General features: G+C 41.3%; 1 protein-coding gene across 1 annotated transcript in view; it reads right to left on the bottom strand.

Annotated features, from left to right (window-relative positions):
* The window catches only part of TSPAN7 (tetraspanin 7), a 143741-nt gene that overhangs the window by 1129 nt on the left and 117862 nt on the right, over positions 1 to 24750 (bottom strand). Inside the window, exons 3-7 of the mRNA XM_004457650.3 lie at positions 21778 to 21852; positions 18557 to 18652; positions 16833 to 16988; positions 11576 to 11659; positions 125 to 200 (exon numbers count right to left, since the gene is read on the bottom strand). Of these exons, the coding sequence (XP_004457707.1) occupies positions 132 to 200; positions 11576 to 11659; positions 16833 to 16988; positions 18557 to 18652; positions 21778 to 21852 (480 nt within the window). The 3' untranslated portion in view covers positions 125 to 131. The remainder of the gene's footprint in view (positions 1 to 124; positions 201 to 11575; positions 11660 to 16832; positions 16989 to 18556; positions 18653 to 21777; positions 21853 to 24750) is intronic.

The raw sequence follows: 24750 nt of genomic DNA, 5'->3' as shown, positions 1-24750 counted from the left end.
AGAGATTTCGGCACATGAGCAAATGATACCGAGATCAGCATTTAAGTGCCCAGGCAGCAGTTCTGCCTAAGCGCATACTCCAGCGAGAAAATTCAGCAATTAAACCCTCCTCATTGCCACTTACCTTCTTTTTACACCATCTCATACTGGTTGGCCGTTATGAACCGGGACAGACAGCAGGCCAGCAGCATGCCAATCAACTGTTGGCAGGGAAAAAACAAAAATGAGACTCTTAAGCCACTAAAGCACACTCTTCTTTGACCCCTAGATGTAATTTTTAACAACCAAGGGTTTTTGTCTATAAATGGGGAAAGGGCACTAGAGAAAAAGATCAAACCTAATTTCAATTTTGGGATCTAAGAACTGGAGTATAACTGCTGGTGCAGGGCAAATTGGAGGTTTTGGAATGGCCCGTGGAGTTGCAGCTCTAATTTACCCTGGACATTTAAAAACAATTTTTGACACTTAAGTAGTATTAAAATTTGTACATATTATTATATTATGAGGGTAATTTTAAAAATTAATTATCAAAGAATTAGCCCGATAATAACTAAAAGGCCAAAATATAGTTCAAAGCCATAATCACATGCATTCTGAAGATTTCTTAACAGTATGATACCCCAGCAATAACCAGCTGAGAACAAAATAGTTGTTGCCTTGACACAAGACAATCTTCTTGACTGGGAAAGTCTGCCAGTTATATAAGAAAGTCATGGCTTGTGAGAGGTAGGAAGGGAAAGGGGAAAGTGGGGTTTTAACTCCTCTTTGTCTCTAAGCCATATAGAAATTTTAGGCTTAATTGGGTCCTTTGACATTCAGGGTCCAATTAGTTTTTCAGGGGCCCCAGATCAACCAGTAATAAGAAAATCCCCACATCTTCAGAAGACTCCAGATCCTCCACCTGTCTTTGTGTCCTGACTTAACCAATGGCTCAGGTGGATCTGACAAAGAAGTTGTGACACTATCAAGATAGCTGTAAGCAAATCTTGTTCTGCTCAATGGAAACTAAAGCTGTCATCCATGAATCTAGAGGCTCAGCATTCTTTGGGCTGAAGGCCAATTGTACACTTGAGCCTAAAAGCTTGTAGCTTCTATTGACCAATGTTGTCTCTTCTAAGCAGACAACATTAGATTAAGCAATCGGATATATTTTATTGGATCAGAGGTGGGAATGACCTTCAGAGACCATCTGCTGCATTGTCACTCCAAATGTTGTCTCGGAACCAGCAGTATCAGCATTTCTAATGATAGAAATGTATATTCTCAGGCCCTACTCCAAACCTACTGGATCAGAAATGCTAGTGGGGGGCTGGGTGGGCGTTTGCAATTGATGTTTTAACAAGCCTTCCTGGGAGAGAACCCTTCATCTAGGCCCTTAATTACCCTTATCTTACAGGTAATATGGCTGAGGCCACACTAGGTCCCACTGTTGTTCAGGGCAAGATTGGAACTCTGTTCTCCTGACTCTCAGCCCATGCGGGTTCAAGTCCAATGGGCTAAATTTCTTGTTGAAATCCATGATTCTTATCTCCCTTCTTAAAATTAATATCGTGCCATGAAATATGCTAACTGTGACCTGGGTCAGGAAAAGAGAAATCATGACCTTCCTGGGCTCACCCTATCTCCTACACCAAGGCTCTGGCCAATAACATTTCAGGGACACAAAATGCAGAGTGTCACACTCTATCACATTTGCTGCCAAATGGCCCAAGGAACCATGACCGTACCCACCAGAATACTGTGTCAAATGAGAAAGAAAAGTCCTCCCATGAATACATGGACTTTGAATCTTATTGCCTGTTCCTTTTATTAAAATTGCCATTTACCAGGACCAAACTGACACCAGAGCACACTTGAAACTCTCAAAATGCAGATATCAACCAAAAAGCAAATAAGCATTATTAGAGGTATATAACACATTCAGGTATAGTGAGGTATTTAATCCTTACCATATCCCTGTGCAAGATTATAACTCAAATTTTCCAGGTAAGGAGAAGGGTTAAGGGGAAGTTAAAGAATCTCCCCCAAACCACAGAGGTTAACTCATGCAGAGCTTAATGTTCCACACTGTTCCTCTATCCAAGAATAACCCCTTGCCCTTTCCTTCCCCTTGCCCTCCCCGGGGCTGAGACCTGTTTCTGTTCCAGGGTAACTCCTCTGTCACACCACCTTGGGGTCCTTCATGTCTTAGAACTGCAATCATCAGGGTGAGGGTTTTGTGTGAATATCTCTTTATTTTCTTTTCATGTTCCCAAACTCTCTTTTCTTTGTAAGGCTTATTATCACTTTAGTTTTTTTCTTTGGTCTCTTAACTATTTTAAGCACTTAAAATAGTCACTATTCATTCCACTTCGTGGCTTGTAAGGCTCCTATATTTAGTGAAAGAAAATATGCTGACCTCCATGGCAATTTATAAGTCACACAGCCAGAAAATTCTTGAAAACACTTAAAATATTTCCTGTACCTAAATTCCCTGCCTTCAAGGAAATATAGCCTTTTTTTTTTTTTGGCAAAAAAGGAGATGCATCATTTTTAAGCACTGGACATGCTTGCTTTCTCACAGGAACAGTAACTTGAAAAATATAGGGAAAAAGAACTATTTGCTTTTAAACTTATATTTTGTATTTCTGAGGCACAAATGTACCTTGCTTTGTTTGCCCATGGGAGAAGAAAGAGCTTAAATCATTTTTTTAACATCTAGTAAAAATTTGTTTTCCTAAAAACTGTTCTAAACTGAAACATATGTAAGGTACATGAAAAGAGTATTATTTTACATGATCAGCTTTTGTTTTAGTTAATTCTCGTGCAAGAAAAACAGGGATTTGAGACATGGCAGAGAGAATTATTCACAGGGTTTCTAATAACAAATTTGCTGTCAAATTTATATTTGAGAGAGAACTTTGATTCCTCACTTCCATAAGCACCTAGTTAAGGGAAAGGGGGTGGAGTGGGGAGCATCCTGTATTTAATACCAATTATTACCAGATTATTTCCAGTTACATAAATGGCTTCTTCCTCAGCTTGTATCAGGACACAATGCTTGCCTACCACCCCCGATTTATCTATAGGCAGAAAAAATCATTTTTATTTAGATTAATCCTTCTTTAGATTAAATAGATGCGAAAAGCATCTGAAAGAACAGAGGCATGCTCTGTGGGCTTGCAGGTGACCTGTTAGAAACACACTGCCAGGAAATGGATGTGGCTCAAGTGATTGGGCTCCCATTTACCATATAGGAGATCAGGGTTCACAAGGAGGTCCCGGGGCCTCCTGGTGAAAGGAAAGCTGGCCCTAGCAGAGAGCTGGCCTACACAGAAGGCTAGCCTGCATCAGGGTGCTGGCCCATGCAGGAGCTGGTGCAGTAAGATGACTCAAAAAAAAAAAAAAAAAAAAAGAGGCACAGAGGAGAGACAATAAGAGATGCAGCAGGCCAGGGAGCTGAGATGGTGCAAGAGATTGAGTACCTCTCTCCCACTCCAGAAGGTCCCAGGATTGGTTCCCAGTGCCACCTAAAAAGAAGACAAGCAGACACAGAAGAATGCACAGTGAATGGACAGAGAGAGCAGACAATGGGGGAGGGGGGCAAATAAATAAATCTTTAAAAATAAAAAACTCAGGCACAGAGTGCAGGCCCATGCGGAGAGCTGATTGAGCAAGATGACACAACAAAAAGAGACACAGAAGAGAGACAATAAGAGACACAGCAGCCCAGGGAGCTGAGTGGCGCAAAAGATTGAGCACCTCTCTCCCAGTCCAGAAGGTCCCAGGATTGGTTCCCAGTGCTGCCTAAAGAGAAGACAACCAGACACACAGGAACATACAGAGAGCAGACAGCAAGGGCAAAACAACGAGGGGGGGGGGTTCCCGAAATAAATAAAATAAATAAATCTTAAAAAAAAAAAAGGAAACACACTGCTGAGGTATACTCAGGCTGCAGTCTGTGGGCCTTTTGACAAAGGTCTACTTTAAACCCGGTGGGGAGACAGGAGGAAGAAAACATGTCTTATGCAGAAGACTCCTCAGGGTAGATACCCCACAACTACTACTTGTCTTTCCAGTGGCTAGTGAAATGCCTAATCCTCTACATCCTTGGGAGTTTTAGATCAAATTATTTATAATTGGCTGAGTAAAGCTTTGTAATTAGCCTTCATCTAATTTTTTTGAAGTAGCAGTTTATTTTTACCACTATCTGCATTGCAATACTATTTTCTACCTCCTCTGGGAGACTGTATTGGTACAAGAACTGAGAAGCCAGCAAGGAAGGCAGGGGCAAAAGGCCCTGACTGCAGGTTTTCTTGAGACACTCCACTTTGAGAGAGGAGAGGTTTACACAACACAAAGCTCTATTAACGTGGATTGCATCACTGCAGCAGAGCAAATAACCAGTAATAGGCCTGACTCCAAGAGGTGGTAGAGAAGAGCCAAGAGTCAGGTGGGTAGATGCCAGCAAAGTCAGAGATGTAAAAGGTAAGAGGGCCAGGGCACCTTCCCCTGCCATTACCATGGGAGGCAAACATGGCCTGATCCCTGACTCCTGAGGGGCAGAGAGAGGACAGCAAACAGAGCTGGAAATGTAACTTCCTAAACAAGAAAGCAACAAGCAACCTATGGAAAACTCTAGATCTTTATACCCTCTACGTAGAAAAGGTCACCTCAAGGGCCCAGAAAGGAATTACTGATCCCTAATGAATCATCCCAGCAGCCTACAGGTCCTGGGATGAGGCTATGTTGGGGGAGAGGGGGAGAGGATGGACAAGTAGGAGTAGGGTCTGTATTTTTTTTTTTCATGACTGCCTTTTTCCTTCCAATTCCACAGAATCAAATCCTTGTATTATAAAAGCACAAAGTAAGTTCCCTTTAGGCACCACCTAAGGCAGAAACAAAGGTGATCTTCGGACCCAAAGCCTATATGTTTAATATAGCAGAAAAGGTAAGATCAAAATTGTGATGCCTAGCCCTAAGTGGGCCACTCATCTCTCCCCTTCTGGAAAATAGCTCTACTGTCCCCACTTAGAACTGTCACATTTTGGGATGTGGGGGATTAGTCCAGCCTAACTGGTTCCAAGACTAGTAAATTCCTGGGCCTGTATACACTGGATAGAGAAGTGTTCGATACAGAGGTCCAGAGGACACCATCTGCACACTGCTCACCCCTACCGCACACGCAGCAGAAGGTCAAAGCAAGGTGGGAAGCAGTGTCACAAATTGAACAGTAAAAGTTTCCAGTCCAATACATCCCCTGCACGTGGCTTCCAGACCATGGTGGGAGTGGGGGGAGTGGACAGGTGACAAGCTTATGTGCCCTCTCCCTCTTTCCCCTTCCCTCTCTACCTCCCCCTCTCCCTTCCCCTCTTTCCCTCCCTCTCTTTCCAAGCCCTCTGAGTGAGTAGCTGCTATAGGGGCAAGGAAGAGGTACCCTATCAAAGACACCTCAACTCCCTGCTACACATTTACAGTGCATCAGGACCTGTTCATCAAATCCAGACCAAGGGCTTTGGCTTGAGAGGGTAAAGGCAATGAGGATTTGTGAAGAGAAGTCTTAAATGCTTGGCAAAGCCTTGCTGTCCGAAAACAGAACTCAAGTTAGCTAATAGGGGCCAAAGTTCTTGCACAGTTTATTAAAAGGCTAGACTCAGGTCCGCTTTCCTGGTACTTTATATCACTTTTAATCTCTGACACAATAGATGTGCATGGCCAGTTTCTTCCAACAGAAGATAGCATGGATGTCACATGAGTAGGTGAAAAAAAGGGCAAGGAGAAGGGGGAGGGTGGGGAGGGAAAGGGGAAGGGAGAAAGAGGACAGTGTTCTCTCCTTCTAACCACTTTGGCCTCTCTGTAGCCTCCACTCGGTAGGGCCCGCTTGATTATAGGAAGGCCAAGGTTTTTCCTCCACACAGCCAACATGTTGATCCATCAATACCAGCTAAGCATTGCCAAGTCTAATGTGAAACTGGTTCACATTTTTAACAGGTGTGGCTAATGATCATAGTTAAAGCTTTGTTTCCAAGTCAATGACCAGGGTCAGTAGGGTTGGATTTTCCTAAAGAGGCATCTGGTAAGTGACTTAGCCTGTCCCAGGGAGGCCCTGGATCTACCTGCATCTAGAAGCCAACTTCAGCTTCTAGGACCCTGCAGTTGCTGGCATGGGAGGTCAAGTGGGTGAATGGTACTATGTGATGCCATCAGGCTTTGTGTTGTTTCCTTACCTCAACAACTATGTGCTAACTTGAGGAGAGCTAAACTTACTGCAGACTTTCTGTTTTGAGTTTCTGGATGCCAGAGCCCCTCTCTCATTGCCCTAGAGGGCTAGCTATATAACAAACTCAATAATCCTCAAGGCAGGGATTTTTCAAGGTAGCAAAGAGAGATTAATGCTTATCAGGCTAGATAACCATTTGGGGAACAAATTATTCTGAATATAAATTATTTCACATGGATGTGTGAGAGAAAAATTAAGGTGAGGTATTAACCAGATTCTTCATAACGTGGAGAAGAGTCCATTTGACTTGGCTCACCTCACCAATGAAAATAGGATCTTCTCCCAAAAATCCACAATGAACCACTCCCCCTGCAACTCATGGCCATATGGGAATATTCCTGGATAAGATTTTTCATCTATGGGATTCCAGGCTCTGAGGTTCTCTTTTCCCCATGTAGAGTATTAGCATCACATCACTAGAACAGCTATTACGGTAGAATTCAGCAATATTCCTTACCCCAGGGAGACAGTTCTCCTCAAGTGCCAAAAACAAGTCTGCCCTTACGGGGTTTGCAACCTGATGCCACACACAGACACACACACAGACACACAGACACACACACACACGTTAAGTAAACTATTTTCAAGGCTGTCAAGTGCATCCTGCACATTTGTATCAGGCACAAGGCTCTGATCCTCTAAAATGTCCCCTGACCATTACAAGGATGTTACTGAAGTGTTATTACTGAAATATTACAGCAACTAGAAAAAAGTACATGGCAGCAATTGATTTTGAAATACCTCTAGAGACTTAGTTAATTGGCATTGTTTGTGACACAACTCTGGCTTGACTGTGTGTTGGCATGGTAAGGGTTTAATTCACTTTTATGAGCTGCTAAAAACAAAGCATGGTAAAAAGAGAAATTTGAAACTGCAACAAGAAAGAAACCTGTTTTGGCTGAGTTCACATACTCTTGTGAGATGAAATGTCACACAGGTTTTTGTAACTGCTTAGAAAGAAAGATTTTCTACTTATCTAAGGCTAAGTCACTTGCTTGCCAAAACAAACTACCACGTTAATGTTCTATTCTTTGACCTAAGTGAGGGCTACAGAGGTATATTCATTTTGTGATAATTCATGAAAAGCTGTTAACTTATAATTTATGCACTTTTTGTACATGCCATATTTCAATAAAAATGTTTAAAAACTAAACTTGAGTAAAATTAAAGTGGATCTGCATTGCTGAGCAGGAGGAGCAGAGTGATGGAAGAGTGGGAAAAATAATTATCTGAGATAGCCAATATAGAATTCAGGCAGGTGAAATTATAGTTGTGGAGACATTATTGAGGTAACACTAATTGAACTTTGTTTGAAAAACCAATCTGTTAGCCTGAAAAAGGTGCATTAAACATAAAGGTTTTATTTGGTTGCTAAATACACGTTGGTCCTTCCACCCATAGTAATATTACAGCATGGAGACATCATTTGGCTGGGAGATGAGAAGTCTTTTGGACAGTATACTCAGGATACTACCTAGTGGAGGTGGGCTGAATTTTAGAATTAGCTTAATCTTGTTCCATCCTTGAGTATGTGTGGCTCACTTAATTTTCATAATTTCCTCTCCCATTGTTTTATAGTGGCTGAGTAGAGGTAAAGGGAGATAGAATTAAATACATAGGGGAGCGGATGTAGCTCAGGGGTTGAGTGCTTGCTTCCCATGTACGAGGTCCTGGGTTTAATCCCAAGTACCTCCTAAAAAATAAAAAAATTAAATATATAAAAATTCTGTTTCCTGTTAAGAAACAGAATATGCAGTGCTTGGGATTAAAATAATGACCACAATACCACATTAACAGGATGAAGGGAAAAAGAGACTCATGATCATCTTTACTGACATGGAAAAGGCATTTGACAAAATCCAGACTCTTTTCCTGCTAAAAACAATAAGAAAAATAGGACTAGAAGGAAACTTCCTCAACATGATAAAGGACATATATGGAAAACCCACTTTTAGCACCATACACAATGGTGCAGACTGAAAGCTTTTCTTTCCTCTAAGATCAGGAACAAGACAAGGAAGCCCACTGTCACCACTGTCATATAACATTGTGCTGGAAATTCTAGTCAGGGCAAGAAAAAGAAATAAAAGGCATCCAAACTGGAAAGGAAGAAGTAGAATTCTGACTATTTGCAGATGACATGATACTCTATATTGAAAGTCTCAAAAAATCTACACCAAAGCTACTGGAACTAATAAAAGAATTCAGCAAAGTGGCAGGATACAAGAACAACACACAAAAATCAGTAGTGTTTCTATATATTCCTAGATTGTAATGAACAATCTGAGAAGGATAACAAAAAGTAATTCCATTTACAGTAGCAACTAAAAGAATGACATGTCTAGGAATAAATCTAAACAAGGATGTAAAGGAATTATACAAAAAAAATTAAATAAACTTTGCAAAAAGAAATCAAAGAAGACCTAAATAAATGGAAGAATATTCCATGCTCATGGCTTAGAAGACTAAATATTGGTAAGATGTCAGTGCTACCCAAAGTGATTTACATATTCAATCCAATCCCAATAAAAATTCCAACAGCCTTCTTAGCAGAAATAGAAAAGCCAATCACTAAATTTATTTAGAAGGGTAAGGGGCCCCTAACAGCCAAAAACATCTTGAAAAAGAAGGATGAAGTTGGAGGACTTCTTGACTTTAAAGTTGTTACAAAGATACAGAGGTCAAAACAGCATGATACTGGCACAAGGATAGATATATATATGGAATCAAACTGATCATTCAGAAATAGTCCCTCATATCTATGGCCAGGTCATTTTGACAAGGCTGCCTACTTCACTCAATTGGGAAAGAGTAGTCTCTTCAACAAATTGTGCTGAGAAAACTGGATATCCATATGCAAAATAAGGAAGGTGGACCCCACACCATATAAAAAAATTAACTCAAAGTGGATCAAAGACCTACATATGAGAATTAGGACTATAAAACTAAAAGAACACCTAGGGAAGAATAATCAGGATCTTGTGTTATGCAATGGTTTCTTAGACTTTATACCCAAAGCACAAGCAACATAGGAAAAAATACGTTAAGTGGGACCTCATTGAAATTAAGATTTTTGTGCCAAGAACTTTGTTATGGAAGTCAAGACAACCTATTTAATAGGAGAAAATATTTGGAAATCACGTATCTGATAAGGGTTTAATATCCAGAATATATAAGTAAATCCTACAACTCAACAAAATAGACAAAAAATTTTTTTAAATGGGCAAAAGACTTGGATATTTAGCCAAAGAAGATATGCAAATGGCCAATAAGCACACGAAAATATGCTCAGCGTCATTAGCAATTAGGAAAATGCATATCAAAACCACAATAAGATACCATTTTCCACCAACTAAAATGGGTAATATTAAAAAAGAAACAGAAAATTACAAGCGCTGGAGAGATTATGGAGAAAAAGGAATACTCAGTCACTATTGGTGGGAATGTAAAATGGTGCAGCCCCTGTGGAAGACAGTATGGTGGTTCCTTGGGAAGTTAGGTACAGAATTACCATATGTCAACCACCACACCAGAGAGCCAAGAGTGTCTACAACTGAAAGCAGGAGGATTGCATCCATGTGGAATCTAAGCCCCCTCTTGACATAGATGTGGTGTGGACACAACCATTCCAGGGTCCACAGGATGGAGGAATAGAGTATGGATTAGAGTGGACTTACTGATATTCTATTCATGAACTATTGTGATTAGTAATCGAAGAAAACATAGCATTGATTTGGAGAAAGTGGCCATGGTAGCTGCTGAGGGTAGGGAGTGGGAAGAAGAGACGTGATGTGGGGGCATTTTCAGGACTTAGATCTGTCCTGGTTGGTACTGCAGGGACAGTTACCAGACATTGTATGTCCTCCCATGGCCCACTGGGTGGACTGGGGGAAGAGTGTAAACTATAATGTGGACCATTGACCATGAGGTGCAGCAGTGCTCAGAGATGTATTCACCAAGTGCAATGAATGAATGTCTCATGAAGATGGAGGAGGTTGTTGTTATGGGAGGAGTGGGGTGGGGGTGAGGTGGGGGGTATATGGGGACCTCATATTTTTTTAATGTAATGTAAAAAAATAAAGACAAAAAAAAAGGGATCTGGAAACAGAATTACCATATGACTTGGCAATCCCATTACTATGTATTACATATACCCAAAAGATTTGAAATCAGGGACTTGAATAGACATTTGCACACCAATGTTCATGGCAGCATTATTTACAATTGTCAAAAGGTGAAAGCAACCCAACTGTCTATCAACCGATGAATGGATAAATAAAATGTGGTACATACATACAATGGAATATTATTCAGTTGTAAAAGGGAAAGAAGTTCTGATACAACGTGGATGAACCTTGAGACCATCATGCTGAGTGAAATAAGCAGACACAAAAGGACAAATATTGTATGACCTCACTAATAGGAAATAATTAGAATAAGCAAACCCATAGAATCAGAATCTAGGATATAGGTTACCAGGGGCCAGGGTGTGGATAGCAAATGGGGAGTCAATGCTTGAATTGTACAGAGTTTATATTTGGATTGATGGTAAAGTTTTGGTAATGGGTGGTGGAGATGGTAGACAACATTGTGAATGTAATTAACAGTACTGAATTATATATGTAAACGTAATTAAAAGGCGAAATTTTAGGCTCTGTATATGTTACTAGCACAGAAACTTAAAAAAAAAAGGACTACACAACACACAAAAAAGTGACTCCTATAAACAATGGACTATAGTTAATAGTACAACTATAAAAATGTGCTTTCATGTATCAAATGCACCCCACCAATGCAGGGTATTAATAATAGTGTGGTATATGGGATATATACCCTCAACTTCTCTAGTAAGAAAACAGAAACAAAAACGACACAAGATTAATTCTCCTCAATTTAGGCTTTTTTCAAAGGTAGAGATCTCATGCAAAACTCACAGGAATGAAGAGGAATCAGAAAAAGGGATAGGTCAACAAGGAAATAAGCTTCCCCCAAATCCAGATCAGCCATTTGATGTTTTGAGTTGTTTATGTTCCAATTAAGGCAGCACTTTGTTCAGTTAACCTCCATTTGACCTACAGAAGAAGCAAGTTGTTTTTCTGGAGCTAGTCATTAGTTGAACTGTAACCGATATTCCCTTGATGACAAAACTTCATTTAAGTTGAAAAAGGAAAATCAATAAACAGATGACCTGAGGACTAATGAGCAAGGAGCTCTGACCCCATCTATCAATCAGCCTTTCCCAAGGCACAGGGAGAGAAACTGGAGCAGAAGACAGGGAAAAGGACAGACCAGGTTACGTGCAATTATGTAGGATACCTGGGAGAATGCGATTCCAAATGCCACGCCAGCGATGATTCCCATGTTAGTCTCCATGAAACTGGTCACCAAATCGTAACAACCCTGCAAATGGAGAGAGACTGTCTCTGAGACATGGTTTACCCAGGCCAGACTGGATTTGGGTTAATTTGCAAAGCTCCCACATATACTCCAATCTCAATTCAGGAAATGCAATTGCAATTCACCCTAGGAACTTAATGGCATTCTTTTAAACTCAAAAAAAAAAAAAAAAAAAGAAAGAAAGAAAAAGAAAAATTTCAAACATACAAAATGTATAGAGAGTAGTACAATTAACCTGCACAGGACATTTCCCCCAACATCACAAATAACATACGGCTAATTGTCTTTCATCCAAACCCCTCTTGCTGGCTGGATTTTACTTTAAAGCAAGTCCCAGATAGATAAGTTCATCCATAAATGTTTCATTAGTAGGATTAAATGTAGTAAGAAATCTGTAAGCTCTATGAAGAAAATGTTATAGAGATTCTGAAGTAGACTTAAACAGATGAAAAGGCATTCCACATCCTTGAACAGGAAGTCTCAGCATCATAAACATCGTAGCATTTTGAGAACAAATGACAAAGTCTTGGATAAATAAAGCAACATCATCTGGTTGGATGGAGGTGTTTGAACATCTGCCAACTTTATGGAGTTTTGAGGATTCTTCCTAAGAAGTCAATTAAGATTATTTAATAGAGAAAACCTATGTTCTAGAGTCACCTTTTCCACAAACTTGTTATGTGACCTTGGACAAGTCACTTCCCCTTTCTGGATGTCAGGAGCTACATTTATAAAATGAGGAGAATTTCCCTTTAACATACTATGACATCTCTATATGTCATGATTAAAACCAAAAATCATCACCAATTTCAATGTTGGTTTAAAACTGTTAATAAAGTTAATTGCCTTTCTTAAAAAATGAATTATCTGGTTGGAGTTTAACAATGTTGCTAAACAAGTTATTTTGTTGTTATTCTGGACTACATTTCAGAGACTGGCAGGAAACATCAAATTTTGGGTACCACCTATAATGCAAAGTTGAATTTCCTGTTAAATGCCTGACACTGAGGCCAAACAGCAGGATCATATGTGTATGTAGGCACATTTATATTTATTTGGAAATGGACCAAATAAACCTAGCACCCTGAACTGGCTTATTCAGTCCAGGAAGACTTTGTCTTTTCCCATTTTTTTGAATAAAAATCTTCAACTTGAGTATCTAGCATTGGTGAAAAAATCAATTACTTAATTTAATAAACAGGGTAAAAGTGACTTGCTTATCAAGAAAAGTACACCAAGATTTAATAACACCTGGAGAACAACCCCCCCAAAAATACATGCCTCCCATTTTTAAATTCAAAATTTAACAATTTTACATTTCCCATAGCTTGTGAAAATTCTGACAAATCTGCATCTTTCAACAAGAGATATTTTATACACTCACCGGCAGAGGAAAAAGGTACATTAGCTTAGCAGCAGTGCTTTCACATGTTTTCAATGCCATCAGCATCCTATACTACTCTCTAGTTATCTGATGCAAATTTTATGGGGATGGGTGGTAGGAAAGGAAATGCGTTATAGCTCATGCAGGAGGTTTGAAATTTGATTCTCACTTTATAGTAAAAGCTTGCTGATTTCACTTTTACTAGTGAAACCACATATCACACTATTTTTCAAAAGGTAGTGGAAGGGAGAGGAGGATGGTCAGGAAAAAATCAAAGTGGGAAGAGAAGCGGATTTTCTAAAACTTGCCCAAATGGTGGTAGTCAAGAAAGCACGCTGCTGAGCTGTATTTTCTCCCTGCAGCTATGGGTGGGCAGAGGAATGAGGTCCAGATCAGAGCCAGAGTTAGGTCAGCTCTAAATCAGAAAACACAGGCCTAATCATATAAACCAGAGAGAAGTAAGGTGGGTCATTTCCTCACTCTGCAAAATAGTTTGGCATAGATTTTTTAAAAAATGAACTTCAATTTCATACTTCAGCTGAGTGTATTTTTCTAAAGTATAATTTCTCTTCCATTTAAGGAGATTTTAGAGCCAGTCACATTATTTTTGATATGCCCATGCCAACCAGGGAGGAAAACCAAAAAAATGAAGCAACTGCCTGGCACTGGTACATTTTTGGCAAAATGGTTCTCTCTAAACCTTGCTCCTCAAAGTGTGGGTGTTGGATGTGCAGAGCCAGCATCACCTGGGAGCTTGTTGGAGATGCAGAATCTAGGACCCACCCCCCCCCCCCCACACACACAGAATCAGAGCCTGCATTCTAACAAGCTCTCCAGATGACTCACATGCCCATTAAAGTCTGAGAAGCAGTGTTCTGTAAGAAAATTTCCCTCATTCTTTTATACTCCAAATAAGAAAGCAAATCATATCATAACAGGATCTGTTAAAATGAGACAATGCAAGAGATTTTGCTTTTTCGTTGTTGTTTAAGCAATACAAGACCAGTGTTGATGTAAATGCTTTCCATCTCCAGATTTTTCTATATTATTCACCATGTGGACACAAATGCCCATTTTCTAGGTCCTAAAGTAGATCTGCAGACTTCAAGAAATGCTTTGATATTACAATCACAGACTACGTTTGCATTCAACCTTAAGTTCTCCACTAAACTGAGGTCTTATCTGGCCACAACATCGCTTTTACTTTTCTAAAATGGAAGCCTGGCTTATCAGGCACCACACATGATAAATTTACAGAGACTTGCTGAGTGTCCTAGGAAACGTCCAGAAACAGAACAGTTAATTTGCTCACCCTCTAAGCATGTCTAAGTCAATGGAGAACATTGTTGCCAATAAGTGGTAGACACTCAATACTAAGAGTAGACAGCTAACCCCAGACAGGTTCAGGAGAGAGCTATCTCAGTAGCTGCCAACCACAATAATTATATCTTTTCCTCATTCTTACAAAATTTCAAGGAATCCATAAGGAATGAGGGCTCAGTCAATACTATTAGCCAACTGAACCTGCAGACATTTAATCATCCTGCTTGCAAAACCAAAATAAAACATGCCTCCCACCCCAAACACAACAGCAAATACCCTGTTTAAGTGTTCCCACCTCCTTCCTGCTCTCTCCCAGTTATGTGTACAAGGTAAGTTTCTTCAGGCTGCTGGGTAAGAGCCACCTTTCTGTTCTGTGCTCTCAGAGGGTAGGACTCAAGATACCAAAAGAACTACAGGGATGATGATCCATGTATTCTAAATAACAGGATTCCATGTAACTAGAATGTGGCAGTAGTTAAGCTTTCTGGGAGTGCGAGAAGATTGGTAGGTAGGGCGACTACCCTTTATGAGCATCTGACCCCTCCCCATACCCCCTTTTATAGGCGAGGTGTCTGAGACTCAGACAGAAGTCATTTATCTCAAAGGCGGGCATTGACTGTTTTAGGAAACTCAGTAGACAAATGTTTATTTTCTCAAATTTTCATTCACTTTGTTCTCGAGGCAGCCAGGTTGGAGAGTACAAGGGAAATGGGTGAGAAGTTAAACACTTTTTGCACGTATCTGGGGTTCCCAGGAAAATGTAATATAGAATTTGGGGTGGGGGGTGGCAGGAAGTGAGGTGAATTCGTAGGTTAACAATGAAATGAAAAACTGCCACTTTATCTTTCTTTCTGGAAATTACTGTAAGGATTATAGCCACACTATGAGATATGCCTCTTAACAAGTTCCCTACAGGGACTTGCTGCATCATTTCAAACAAAAGACTGTGGTGGGTGGTGTGGTGGTGTTGTGGTGTTGTGGTGTGGTGGTGTGGTGGTGTGTGGTATGGTGTCAGACAAACTTCACCACCACCAAGACTGCACAACCAGTAAGTGTGCCAGAATTTAAACTGGAGTCCAAATCCAGAGCCTGACCTCTTGACTTCTGAATCCTCAAAATCGGCAAAAGAAGAGAAAGATGGGGTGAAAAAAAGTTTTATCAAAGATTGCAGTTGCTGCTCCTAGCAACAACTTCCGGAGGCTCTGTTATGACAAATTTCTCACTGCTGTAGAGCACTTGTTTCCTTCCATTAATTGGAGTGTCCCCTACATGCCAGGTACCCTAGGCACTTCATACGTTCATGAAGCCAGAAGGTACTTACTAACTACTGAGGGACAAAGGAGGCCTCAAACTTTGGGTTCATAAGAAAATTCCAATAGGAACAGATATCCTCTTAGCTACAGCAAGAAGCTATCAGCACTGAGTATTTTACCTAACCACACCAACAGCAAACTAATAAGCTCAGAATGATAAAATCAGAATGGCTTCCAGAATGGCAGCAAAGCCTTGCAGCACTTATGCTACAAATACTAACATTAAATGGGTAAAACACAGAAGCCATCTTGTAACATTCTAATCTTGAGAGAAGAGCTATCTTCTCTGAATTATTCAGTAGCTAGCTCAGATCACACAGAAGTTTGAAAACATCAAAAGAATAGAATTTCATCATAACGAGAAAAGAAACTTCATGCAATGTCTGCATGACCACAGGTAAACAATAGTATTTTCCCCACTTTTTGTTTACAGAAATATATTTTAGATAGATAGGGCATTTCTCTAAACGTTGAGGAATGTGGAGCTTCCCCACTTGGCTATATCACATCTTCTTCAAGTTCTCTGCAAATGCAATACAGAACTGATTTTCCTTTTCTCTGATAACTGAAATTCCATTTCCCTCATTTCCATCGTGTACTAGCTTCCAAATTTCTTTTCACCATCTTTTTTCTCCCTCTAATATTTGGGGGAGTGAAGACATTCACCGTTGGTCAAACTGGAGTTGCTTATTTCTTTCCCTATCATAATGAACTCCCTAAAATAAAGGCCACCCTCCTAAGGGAATCAAATGCCACCTGTCAACTCAATTCTTCTCTTCCTGCTAAGGACTGGCACTCAGCAGCTGTGAATCATTTCATGTATAGAAGGCATATTCAACAGAAGGATACACAGAAAGAAGAAAGCCAGTCTCCTGTCTGACACAGCATCAGGGTTAAGAAGAACCACTTGCTAAACCTACAGAACTGGGCCTGGAAGATTCATGCTGAGGGAGAGGAATGCAAGGCTGAGTCACAGGTTTCTCCTTCACAAGTGGGCAGCCTCAAGTGGCTCTCTCAGGCAATAAAGGACCACAAAGACTCTTGACTCCTTCCTGTACTACCGCTTCTAATTTACTTGTCATAATTTCACTGAAACAAAACTCTCCCCCAACATTCACCACTGGTCTCATCAGCAGGCCTGGGAGGAAGCCGGTACCTTCTGGTTAACTTTGGTGGCGGCCACGGTCAGGTTGTGGAGATCCTGGGGATTACAATCAGTTTCGTTCATGCAGCAACTGAGGGGGATGCCATGATCCGTGAAGTAGGGGCTGGTACTCCAGTTGGTATAGTTCTGCACACCGCAGCAGCTCAGCTATTAATAGGGAAAGAGGGAAAGAAAAAGGATCAGGGGGGAGGGGCATCGAAGACATGGTGTCCTCACTTGCTGCCCAGCAACTTTAAAAAGAGAAACACAGGCCAAGCCCCTAAGACAGCATGCACAGCTTTGGTGAAGCTCCAGTAACAAATGCACTCACTGAGATGCCCGTTTGAGCTCAAGGAAGGAAGTTAGTCCTACATTACCTATCTAGATGGCTTTTTTACTACCGCCACAAAGTCGTGGGTCTCAGTCCTGGCTAAGCACCAAAATCACTTGTGTGAGTTGGGTGCTGTTAAAATATATGCATGTACAGATGAACTAAATCAAGATTATTGATAGGGGAGCTGAGGCAAGTGTCGTTTAAAAAGCTCCTCATAGGATCTATACTGATAAGTAAATAAATATTTCAGAAAAAAAAGATGCACAGTGGGTGAGGAAGGAGGGGAGTGGGGAGAGAGATCAGGTGTTGGCAAACTATGGCCCATCTCCACCTGTTTCTGTAAATATATTTTTATTGGGACACAGGCACGCCATTCATTTATGTATTGCCTATGGCTACTTTTGTGCTACAAAGGTAGAGCTGAGTAGCTGTGACAGAGACTGAGTGGTCCTCAAAATGTAAGATATTTACTATTTGGCCTTTTATAGAAAAGGTCTGCTGGTCCCTCATATAGAGAACATTAAAATAAGCAGGGCAGGGGAGCAGATGTAGCTCAGTGGTTGAATGCCTGCTTCCCGTGTACAAGGTCCTGGGTTCAATCTCCAGTACCTCCTAAAATAAAATAAAATTAAACAGGGCAAAAATATAATTATTCAGTGAATCTGGTAAAAGGTATACAGACGTTCTTCTTGTACTATCCTTACAAGTTTTCTGCATAACTTTGAAATGGTATCAAAATTAATTACCAATAAATAAATATAAAGTACTGATTCTGAAGTAAAGAGAAAAAAATATGAAAACCTCTCCTAGGTGATCCTGATGGGCAGTGAGGCTTGGGGGCACTAGCACCTGCCACCAGGAACTCCTCCAGACAAGAAATTTCTGTTTCCTTCACATCCCTTGCAAGCACCAGGCAGCTTAGGCCACTTACATTCCAGACATATTTTGGTTTCTGCTATGTCCACTCTCCATCTCCACCACACTTGCCAAGTCAGTGAACACAGGTCACCAGAACTCTCCATCCAGCCCAAAGGCACACACCACCTTCCAGAAAGTCGTCTTCTGGGAGGCAGCTGTAAGCAAAGCTGCCATATACTCACTGTCTAACTCCTTTCCAAGAGTTCTGATTTTAAGACTGAACTAGCTTGCCTTGGAATGCTCATGATCCTTAATGATGAAAAGGACACCAGGGGGAGCGGTACTTATTGAAAATAATTACCCGGCTACCTGGAGCCTGGACAAGTACTGGGTGTTAACTCTTGCAAATGTAACTAAATGAAAAGCTGGCGAAGGGGAACAGGCATCGAGGCAAATTCCCAACTAGCCCAACGTGACCAGCAGACCACAAGTCCAAACCCAGACCTCACAGGAGTTCCCACCCATCTCCTTCCTCAGAACTTACGCTGCGCTGCACGTGATCCACTGCCCGGCTCCTCTCGTCATTTCCATTGTAATTCTGCATGGCATCCGTGTAAGTCCTCAGGAAGGTGTCCTTGATCTACGGAAGACAAGGAGGAGTGTGGGTCCTAACCACTGCAGTGCAAACTGACTTTGATTCATACTTTTACTTCAAAACAGCCTCTTCTGAAAGTCTGTAAATAAAAGCAGGCCAGGAAGGGAATGCCCTGTTTTCTGAAACAAAAGAGCTCAGAAAAGTCTTAAAGGGGATTGTTAGCTCAAGAGTTAAAAAATATATATATCTCCCTCACCCCATCCTAGGGGAAGCCTGGTTTGTTAAATGACCCACTGAAGTAGCTAGTTGGTTCCTGAAATAACTCAGGCCTAAGTTTTCCAGTAATCTTAAAAGCTGAGAGTGGATGTGGCTCAGCATGCCACACTGTTCAAAAAACAAAACAGTGTCCTAAAAAAACAAAATCAAGGGAAACGGACTTTGGCCCAGTGGTTAGGGCGTCCGTCTACCACATGGGAGGTCCGTGGTTCAAACCCCGGGCCTCCTTGACCCGTGTGGAGCTGGCCCATGTGCAGTGCTGATGCGCGCAAGGAGTGCCCTGCCACACAAGGGTGTCCCCGCGTAGGGGAGCCCCACGCGCAAGGAGTGCACCCATAAGGAGAGCCGCCCAGCGCGAAGGAGGGAGCAGCCTGCCGAGGAATGGCGCCGCCCACACTTCCCCTGCCGCTGACAACAGAAGCAGACAAAGAAACAAGACGCAGCAAATAGACACCAAGAACAGACAACCGGGGGAGGGGAGGGGAATTAAATAAATAAAAATAAATCTTTTAAAAAAACAAAACAAAACAAAACAAAAAAACCAAAATCAAACAACAAGCAAAACATGCAAAAAAAAAACAACTCAGGGGAGCCGATGTGGCCCAGTGCTTGAGGGCCAGCTTCCCACATTCGAGGTCCTGGGTTCAATCCCCAGTCCCCAGTAACTCAAAAAAAAATTAAGACCCATCTTTCTTTTCATAACTTTATCTGATGTTACTCAGAAACAATGATAAAGGCAAGCCACTGAGGGGGGAGGGGAGAACAGGACAGGAAGATCTGATGTTTTGACCAGAAACCAGAAACTGATCCCTATTCTACCATTCAGGAATAGGGCAATTTTCACTAACCTGTCTTTACTGAGGCCCCAAAAAGAAGTTAAAGGACAATATGTTTTCATGGTAATAAAGGATTGACAAAACCCTTGAGACCTTATTGCAGGTGGAGTGTCAGGTCAGGTGTATCTCCCGGCAACAACGCTTACGGTAAAATTGACTCTGGTTGGTTAAATGCCTCTAGACTGGGAACACTGAAAATGACAATAATTATCTGGTGGAGAGTTTAGGGGTAAGTATGGTGACTATGGCAAATTGAATTATGTATCCCAGAAGAAAACACCTTCCTAATCCTAACCCCATCCCTGTGGGTGTAGACCCATGTTTAACAGGACTTCTCACAGATTTAGTTAAGGTGTGGCCTAACTGAATGAGGGTGGGCCTTCATCCTATAACTAGACGACTTATGAAGAGAAAGCCAGGTGGAGTAGAAGCCGAAAACCAAAGGAACCCAGAAGAGAAAGAAGAGGACATTGTCATGTGACAGAAAAGCTAAGTAACCCCAGGGATGGCTAGCCAACCAAGAGATGCCGATCCTGGGAGCAAGTAAGCCTTCTAGACTCTGAAACAGTGAGCCAATAAATTCCTGTGGTTAAGACAGCCCATGGTATGGTATTGGCTTAGCAACCAAGAAACTAAGTGACTCTTATGACTAGGTGTGTTTCTCGCTGGGATACTGGAAGTTATGCCTACAGGATAATTATAAGAGATAAAGAGATGCTAGTTACTTGGAGCTTCTAAGTCAAGTTGACTACCATGCCCACCTGGGTCATCTCATTTCCTTGCACCTGAGCTGTTTCTTGGGGCAGGGAGATGTGCAGAGGATAGACCCTAGACCAGTGGTTCCTAACAAGGGGTCTGTGAGCTTGAATTTATATTCAAAAAATATTATTCTTGTGGGGACGTGTTGGTGGGGGTATGATATATTTATTAAAGAAACACTGTATAGTATGGACTTAGGAAGAGGTCTGTGGTTTTCACCTAACTGTGAATGGGGTCCGTGGAACAAAAAAGTTAAGAACCCCTGCCCTAGACCAATGTGAGGATGCCTGTTGCAGAAACAAGCCTGCTACTGCCCTGTAAATGAGCTGTGCTTCCTGTACTGCATCTGTCTAAGTAAATCTATGCTTAGTATGGCCTAAAGAGCAGCACTGGAACAACTACCCACTGGACTCTTAAGTGTTTCATATGAAAAGAGGTTAGGTAGATGAGACTCTCCAGACCCTAGATTACAGGGACCATTAAAAGAAAACCCCTCCGTGGAGCCCAGTTCCAGGATGAAAGTGGGCAAGGGGGTAGTGAGCCAGGCTATTCATGGAGTTTCACACATGCATCTGGGGCACCTACAAGACTGTCAAGGCTGGGACTTCATCAGGCTTCATCTCACCCGAGAATAAGTAGCAGGGTGGGGTTCTAATTACAGATCAAGCGCCACATGAAATGGGTTCTGGAAGTCAGCTTTGGCATCTCAGATATTGCCTCCAGTAAAGGGGAAAACCAGGGCGATAGGGAAGAAACAGAAAGCACATAAGGCAAGCTCAGTGGGATCTTAACTTGGCCAAGCTCAAGAGTAGGGCGTGAGAGCAGATGATGCCAGACTTTCCACGGTCACAGCAACACTCGACCTCAGTGTGTTTTCCACCTAAATCTTGCTATTTTTTTCCTTTCTAACATATGTGTATCCATTTCTGGCTTTAATATAATGGATTTATAAGGTAGCAAGACAATTAGTTTGGCTTGGCAGTTTCAGAAATCTTCCATTAGACAGATACACATTTTTGCCTTGCTGAGGCAGCTATTTGAAAAGGATATATTGAAGGTTACTGCTTTAAAACAGGGTGGAGAATCCTTTTAGAGTGCAGGTCAATAAGTAAAGTTTTGAGTTTGGTGAAATTCCTACATTTACAATTTTATTGGCATTTCAGCTCATATTGCATTACATTTGGAAAACAGTAATACCAATGGAGAAACCTGGGAGCACCCTTTACACATTTCAAGAGGTTCCCAAAATCTTCCTCCCAAAGACCCATTAAATGAGTTCTCCAATTTATGTTTACTCACCTCATGACGAAACACAAACCCTGAAATACCAGCTACAAGCTCAGCCAGGAACACCAGGGACAAAAACATGGCATACTGAAAGAAAATCAAGTAGACAAGGACAAAATCAGATATATCAGGATTAAGGAAAATGCTGCTTCAGGGTAGGTTACTTCTTGTCAGGGGAATTACACAACCCTCACATTCCCCAGAGAAAGTTTGGAAAAAGTTTGAAAACACTTTTTTCTAGATCTTCCCATATGAGCTTAAACATTATAGTGTGTCTGTATAATTGGCATAAGAATTTTGGGGTGTACATGCTGAAGAGAGCTCATCAAGAGACTGGAATTGAGTCCTAAAGAAACTTAATACCAATCTCTTAATGAGCTCTCTTCAGCATGTACACTCTAAAATTCTTATGCCAATTATACACTACTGGGTATATACCCAGAAGAACTGAGAACAATGATATGAACAGACATCTGCACAGCAACGTTCACAGTGGTATTATTCATGATTGCCAAAAGTTGGGAACAACCCAGGTGTCCATCGACTGAAGAATGGATAAACTGTTCACATGATGGAATATGATGCAGCTGTAAGAAGAAATAAAGTTGTAAAACATAGGACAACGTGGATGAACCTGGAGGGCATTATGTTGAGTGAAGTAAGACAGAAAAGGATAAATACTGTATGATTGAATTACTATGTGCCAAATATATTGTGTAACATATTGCATGATTCAAAAAAAATTTAAATGTATCCAGTACATTTAATTGATACATTTAAATTTTAAAATTATGTTTATACTTTCAATTTTCATTTTATTTTAAAATTATGTTTATATTTTCAATTATTAAATGTACAAAATAAAGTTTAAAAATTAAAAAAAAGAAAAAGAAAAAAGGGACTGGTATTGTGCATGACAGATAGGCTCAACCAGAGAAATACGTTAGGGCCTTTCATAACAACTAAGATATCCATTATTTTTATTGTCACAATCTTTTGAGCTAGAAAATGTCACAAGATAGTTTCCCTCTGAGTATCCTTCTTTCCATCTTCCTCACAATGGTTATCTAGCACCTGTGTGCCCCTCTCTCACCCCACCCATCCCCTGCAGCCCATTCAGTTTCTAGAATGTTCCTATTATGGGAAAGACTTCCTTTCCTTTGGCCACAGGTCTGCCTACTTGAGAATTCCATTCTGTGGTGTTGGTTCTGCTTTCAGGAGCTACAAGGAACCAGCCGAAGCCCTCTTCTATACAATGGTCCTTCACATGTGTGAACACAGACATGATGTAAACCTGTGGCTTTTCTTCCTGTGGGTAAATCCCTTTAATTTCCACAACCACCTCTCATTAAATGGCTTCAGTGCCTCTTCATTTGGAACTGTATCCCTCCCATCTTGGCTGAAAGACCTGAAATGTGCACAGGAGGACTGTTCCTCTTCAGTATGGCGGTCATGTGGACCAATACAATGGTCCACAGCAGCATCTGGGGGGCGACTTTCCTCTCTAATCCTAGACACTACATGGAATTTCAAGCCTTTAAGAAGGCAAACAGTGCTACAGTACTGTCCCCGTCTCCTTCCCGCCCAGTATTGGCAGCCGGCGCTGCCCCTCCTTCTCCCCTTCTCCGTCTTCCGCCTAGCCGTTATCTAGACAGCCCACACTTTCCCCTTCCCCTCCCTTGCTCCTAACCTCTTAGCCAGCTTACTGTCCAGTAACCGCCTACTGTCCAGTAACCGCCTACGCAAGCAACAGCACCCGCCGGCACCAATCAAGTCCCTTTACGTATCCCTAGACCCTATAAAACGATGTCCCCTTCAACAATAAAGCAGACTTGTGCCTAGACCTTGTCTCCATGGTGTTCTTGCTTGCACCGCGCGTCCCCCGTGCCTGAGCGGAGAGAGCGAGGGCCCAACGGCTTCGTGCCGAACCCCCTCCTCTCCTTCGACCGCGAGGCAGCCCCCGTCCGGAGAGCCCGCCCGGCCAACCGCCGACCCTCCCGGAGGCCCGCCGCTGCCCGCACAGTACTAACAATGTTTGAAAGCATCTAAAACCCCTTAAAGCTTCTTGCTCATCTCAGGCATCCTGTACTTGCCAAATTGATTTGGTATTTGTGTGTGCTACATGGTGCTTATGAGATATTAAAGGTTTCCATTTTTCTAACATTGAAAAGCAGATTAAAGAAAAGAGAATCTATTTCTTATCAACAAGGCACATGCCTTACAGTTCGCTTCATCTCATCTCAAAAGTGAAACACAGTGGTTCTGAATGTGTGGAATGGCCGTAAACAATGCTGTGGAATTTGAATTGACTGTACAATGCCATATTATTTACATTCAAAGTATACATATGTGTGTAAAGTATACATATGTGCATAGGATCATAAATTATTTTTCTCAACTAGTGAAACATACATTAAAAAGAAATAGATTAAAATTCTTTCTAAATATTAATAAAATTCTCTAAAAAACACTTAAAGCACAACTACTACAATATCAAATGATCAATTATGAGTAGATTGCCTCTTTCACGCAAAATACAAAACACAGTTAGAAGCACACTTTACTGTAGAGAGTGCGTCATGCCAGGCCTAGACTCCACCAGAAAGTCATGCAGTAAAGTTACTGTCAGGAGGCAGGTGGAAGAAGGGACATTTGAATTGGTGGGCAGAACACCTCCTAGATTTGAGTCTTTGCCTTGTCACAAACTAACTCTTAGGAAAGAGACAGCTGGGCCTCTGTAAAGCAGAAATGTTATTTTCAGTTGCTTTGTGATTAACGAGGTTAAGCGAGGATGTGAAATTCTAGACTGACAGTTAACCAAGTGACTTCTACTCTCGTTGGCCAGAGCAGCAGTTCTGTCTCAGGGAAGTTTTCTGCCTCCAGAAGGTTCCAGATGGTGGCCACTTCACCTTGGGAAGGGCTTGTACTATATACAAGTGGTAGGGGTTATAATTTCTTCCAAATGAAAATACTGTAGTAAAAATA

This window comes from Dasypus novemcinctus, chromosome X (assembly GCF_030445035.2).
Source record: "Dasypus novemcinctus isolate mDasNov1 chromosome X, mDasNov1.1.hap2, whole genome shotgun sequence".
NCBI classification, from domain to species: Eukaryota; Metazoa; Chordata; class Mammalia; order Cingulata; family Dasypodidae; genus Dasypus; species Dasypus novemcinctus.
Note: the sequence above shows the minus strand (reverse complement) of the source record. Positions and strands in the feature narration are given on the sequence as shown.